This window comes from Thalia democratica, chromosome 9, assembly GCF_965202585.1.
Source record: "Thalia democratica chromosome 9, ktThaDemo2.hap1.1, whole genome shotgun sequence".
Lineage (NCBI taxonomy): Eukaryota > Metazoa > Chordata > Thaliacea > Salpida > Salpidae > Thalia > Thalia democratica.
The window spans coordinates 19,215,224-19,219,777 of NC_139173.1; the positions used below are offsets into that span (position 1 = coordinate 19,215,224).

The 4,554-nt window shown below is 28.1% G+C and overlaps 1 protein-coding gene across 2 annotated transcripts; it reads right to left on the bottom strand.

Annotated features, from left to right (window-relative positions):
* Nucleotides 1-2,874: 2,874 nt before the first annotated feature.
* Nucleotides 2,875-4,285, bottom strand: LOC145843921 (tRNA (guanine-N(7)-)-methyltransferase-like). 2 transcript variants are annotated; one of them, XM_082951197.1, is made up of 3 exons: nt 4,092-4,285; nt 3,764-3,886; nt 2,875-3,621 (listed from the first exon to the last, which is right to left on the bottom strand). In XM_082951197.1, exons 1-3 carry the CDS (start codon nt 4,269-4,271, stop codon nt 3,160-3,162), a joined length of 765 nt encoding a protein of 254 aa, XP_082807323.1. In that variant the 5' UTR covers nt 4,272-4,285; the 3' UTR covers nt 2,875-3,159. The 2 variants fall into 2 exon arrangements, with proteins under 2 accessions (XP_082807323.1, XP_082807324.1); XM_082951198.1 differs by lacking the exon at nt 3,764-3,886.
* Between the last annotated feature and the right edge of the window lie 269 nt (nt 4,286-4,554).

Consider the following 4,554-nt stretch of genomic DNA (forward strand, 5'->3'; position numbering starts at 1 on the left):
TCTTCCAAGCTGTACTTCAACAAATTTTTATGAATAACCTGTAAGAGGAACTATTATAACTTGAGTTCCAAAAATATTTAAGTTACTTGTTTGGAGTTAAGAAAAACAAAGGATTTATATTAAAACAGTGCTGTTTATAATAAAATTGTAGCTAACTTTTAACTTGTTTTGTTTTTGTAAGTAAACTAAAAGAATCTTTTTTGAAAGAATGATAGTTGTAACAACTTTTAACTTTTTATAATCACAAACCAAATCAACAAAATTTGAGATATCTTTAAAAGTAAGAAATTGTCTCGTAAATTTCTACCATTTAAAAAGTATCGGTGTTGATTTTAAACAAAGAAAAAATAAGATAATTACAAAAAAATAACTTTTGCTCAAAAAGTTTTTTTAGCTATATATTTATAGTCATTATTTGGGCTAATTCAAGTTAAAATGAACTTGAAAAATTTAAGTTAACACTAACACTTATATTTTTAGTTATTTGGTTCTGTTTGTATATAAATAAGTTCTCTAAAAACTGAGGTTAAATTTATAGTAAGTAGTTTGTGTACATAGAATGAATGGCCTTTATAGTTTTTTTGTATAAACGTTATTGCTTTAGTTTAAGTTTTACTAATTAAAGCAGACACATTTACAAAATCTTATTCGAATTCTTCAAGTAAAAAGTATTTTTTATTAAATCGTCGACACTTAACTCTTTTACTACGGTGATAACTACATTTTTATAGTCTCGAAAACTAGCTCGTAAAAGTAATCTTTTAGTCCTGAACAACACGTTAAAAGGTATCCGTGGTGTGGGACTCAATATCCGAAAGGTTCTTCGTGCACTAAGTCTTAAAACCAAATATTTTGAGCTTCTTTTTTTGTCGTGCAATAAAATATAATATAAGAAAACGGCTTTTCTTAAAAAAATTAAACTTCTTTAAGCTATTTATCTTTAATTTGTGAAGTCTTTATCTTTAGTCTTCATCGGCTAATACGTCTTATATTACTTTTTTCGGATGTATTTAATAATTGGTCATGTTAATTTAGTCAAAGTCAATTTTTAAAAAGCCTTTTTTTTGTGTTTAAAAACTAATAAACAATTTTAAGTTTGATTTTTAACAATTATACAGTTCTACTATAGTAAGAAAAAAGATAACTGATAAAATATATAAGGAAAATTTTTTCTTAAAAAGTACATAACTCTGAGAGAATACAAGTTTTACAGCTAAATATTCTAAAAAAGCGACTTATTTTGAAAATTTTACTTTATATTGAAGTTAACAAAATACAGATAATTGTAAAAAATAAGAAGAAAATTACTTCGACATTCTGTTTTAAGGTATACCAGGATAGATTCAATGAAATCAGAAACAAATAAAACTTTTTTTAAAAGTAAAAACTGCTTTCATATTTTACAAAGTTGTTAGTTATACCTGAAATAAAGATGTAAATTACAAGACAGTTAAGAAAATTATCTCGACTAGTATTTTATAAACCAATTCAAACACCACATGAAATCTATTTTTAAAAGGACAACATAATGAATGAAGTAAATCTTAAGTTTGTTAACGTGATTTAATTAGAATTATGCGCATTAGATCTTAAACTCTTTATGTTATTTAAACTAGTTCAGGGTTGCCACAGATCAAGCTGAAAAAAATTTCCTGACTTTTAATTTAAACTTATTATTAAATACATAATCTAACAATTACATAACGTTGTTGAATGCTTACTTGGTACGTGTCGTCACTGATATAATGTAAATAAGTGTTACAAGTTTGTTTGAGAAGAACAAGTTATCGTGCGTATATAGTTTTCCCGAACAACACCAATGTTGAAATAAATTTTTGTAAAAACTAAGAACAACTTGTGGTATGAAAGTTTTACGTAAGTAGCTGTGAAAAAACAAAATTATAATAGCTTTAAAACACAAAATTGTTGCAATTTTAAATGTATTGTTTATATATATGCAGGTCGAATTAATAAAAATATTGCTTAATGCCAAGAAAATGTTTGAACTTAATAATCTAACTCAAGGTATGACTTTGAATTTTAAAAACTCGTGTTGAAAATGGGAGCTTACATTCAAGTCTTTCAAAACCAGTATTACATTTAATTGAAAGACTTACTTCAATTGGGTTGATTTCACAACGTCTATATTTATCAAGTATAACTGTTTACTGTTCCAAAATAATAATATAATTAGTGATATGATATACAATTTCATCATCTTACTTATAAGATTTATTAAAAATTGTCCAACCAACTTTCACAAAACTATAAATTCAAAACACATTAAAATCACCAGCTATTTGGAAGTACAAACATCTTTTTTTTCAGTTTAAATATAGTATAAGTATTTAACTTACTATCATAGAAACTTTTGAAGTAATATAAATAAAAATGTCACTATCTAGCTATCCTTTCATATTAAAATAAAAAAATCAGTTTCAGAGAAGAACAGTACTAATAAAAATCTATTTATTTATTTTAAATAGTAAAATATTATAATGCTTTATTAAAATTGTTTTGTATTATAGCCCAAAATCTGAATAACACTTTGTTAACTAATTTAATCTAATTATAAATAACTTTAAGCTTTTTTATTATATTACGGATTTTCTACATCTAGAATGTTATGAATACATTAAATAAAACTATTTAAAAATTGCTATAGGAAACACTCGTTAGCCATTAACCATATGTTTTTGATATAAAGAAAGCAAATTTACATACAATAAATTTATTTAAAAACAACAAAAAACAAATAGAATTAAGTAATAATACAATTAATTTCCTATAGTATACCTTAAATAGTTCAAAAACTTAGCTAAACAAGCTAAGACACTCTAAGTTATAACACAATCAAATTATAAAAAATGTGATAATTAAACACTAAGTAAAACCTTAAAATTTAAGTAATAAAAACGTTTTCTAAGTAAAAAAATATGTTTCAATACTATTAAACTACTTTATTTGAGATCACAAACATTGAGTCTAATATTCATAGTCTAACAATTTACCCCTGGTCTAAAAAAAGTACTAAATTACCTAAAGTATATGGGGTCATAAGTATAAAACGCTTTAGAATAACATAAAATAGCAATGATAAAAGAATTATATCCATCTTAATATTAAGTTAATCAATAACTTAATAATTAATTCAATTTTTTATCCTTTCACGCGCTTGTAAACGGCAGGGTGCTTGCTCCCGTTGTTCCTCGCCACCTTGTGGCCTTCCTCAGTCGACACAAACGTCGCCTTGTAGCACTCGTCGTCCGCCAGCTCGCTTTCTGGCACCCTTTCGAACAGCGGGTGCTCGTCAAAGCACTTCTTCATCCACTCGTGCACTTCTAAGACGTCCGTGATCGTGTAAAACATGGCGCCCTCTTGCATCAGGTACGCGTACTCGGACAGCAGCAGCGGGCTCACCACGCGCCACTTGAGCTTCTGCTTCTTGAAGTGCGGGTCGGGGAAGAGGATGAAGGCCTTCTTGAGCTGGCCCTTTGCGAAGAAGAAGGGGAGGTGCTTCATGGCGTTGGCGCGGATGCAGGCCACGTTGTTGTAGTCGGCTTGTTTTTCTGAGTTCAGCACGCGCAGGTGGTCAATCCTCGTTCGCACATAAGATGACACCTGTTAGTTCAAAAATTTTTGATTTTAGCTCAATCACTTGGCTTAATTTCATTTAGTTGCAACATGATTTGATCAGAGGAGTTTTTCTGAATGAAACTGAAGATTATAAAATATATTTTAATAATGAGTAATAAAATTTTACCTTGACTCTGATTTCCATTCCAAGACTGAGGGTGTCTGGAAGAATTTCTGCAAGCTTGATGAGCAAGCCACCATAACCACAACCAATATCAACCACTTCAACTTTTTTGTCACTCTCCTTCACCTTAAAAAATAATCAGTGTTTAAAAACTTAAAAAATATACACCATTTTAGTAAATCTAGACAAAATCTTTAATTTTAAATGATTTTTTTTAGTTAATGAAAGTGATAGAAATATGCAGATTTTAATCAAACAAAATTGACAGTAAAAAATAATCTTTTATCAACTTCAAATTTTAACATTGACAAATGTCTTGGTTGTAACAAACCTGGTCATTGGTAATGTATTTTGGGTAATATTGAGACCAGTCCATTTGCTTTGGGCTTGCAGGATACTCCAAATCGTGATTTGAAAGGGGATTGGAATGAGCTCTCTGCCTGAAATATTTCTTCTGAGGCAGTCTAACTTCTTCATCACCTTCTCCCATCTTTCTTTTACTTCTCGTCATATCTTTACAAACAATCTTAGTGCTAAACAATTTTTTGTTGTTTTACAGTTAGTGATGAACTATGCAAAGTAACAAAATTATATTTTCAATATGTTGATTTTTAGTTTGGATCTCTAATAAAAGTAGAATCCAATTAGTAAATGAGAACTTGTTTTAGATAAAATACCGAGCAGAAAAAGTACTTATATTCATTTTTTAATCTGAAATAAGCAATAGACTTCCAAAAATTTGTTTTTATTACTAGAACTTACAAAATTAAGCTTGATAAAGTAATATTGGCTAT

Bases quoted from the DNA above. Each gene is read 5' to 3' on its own strand.
- LOC145843921 (XM_082951197.1), bottom strand. From the start codon at position 4,271: ATGACGAGAAGTAAAAGAAAGATGGGAGAAGGTGATGAAGAAGTTAGA. The intron at 3,887-4,091 runs GTTTGTTACAAC...TTATTTTTTAAG, and splicing joins AATACATTACCAATGACCAG to GTGAAGGAGAGTGACAAAAA. The intron at 3,622-3,763 runs GTAAAATTTTAT...TTGAACTAACAG, and splicing joins GAATGGAAATCAGAGTCAAG to GTGTCATCTTATGTGCGAAC.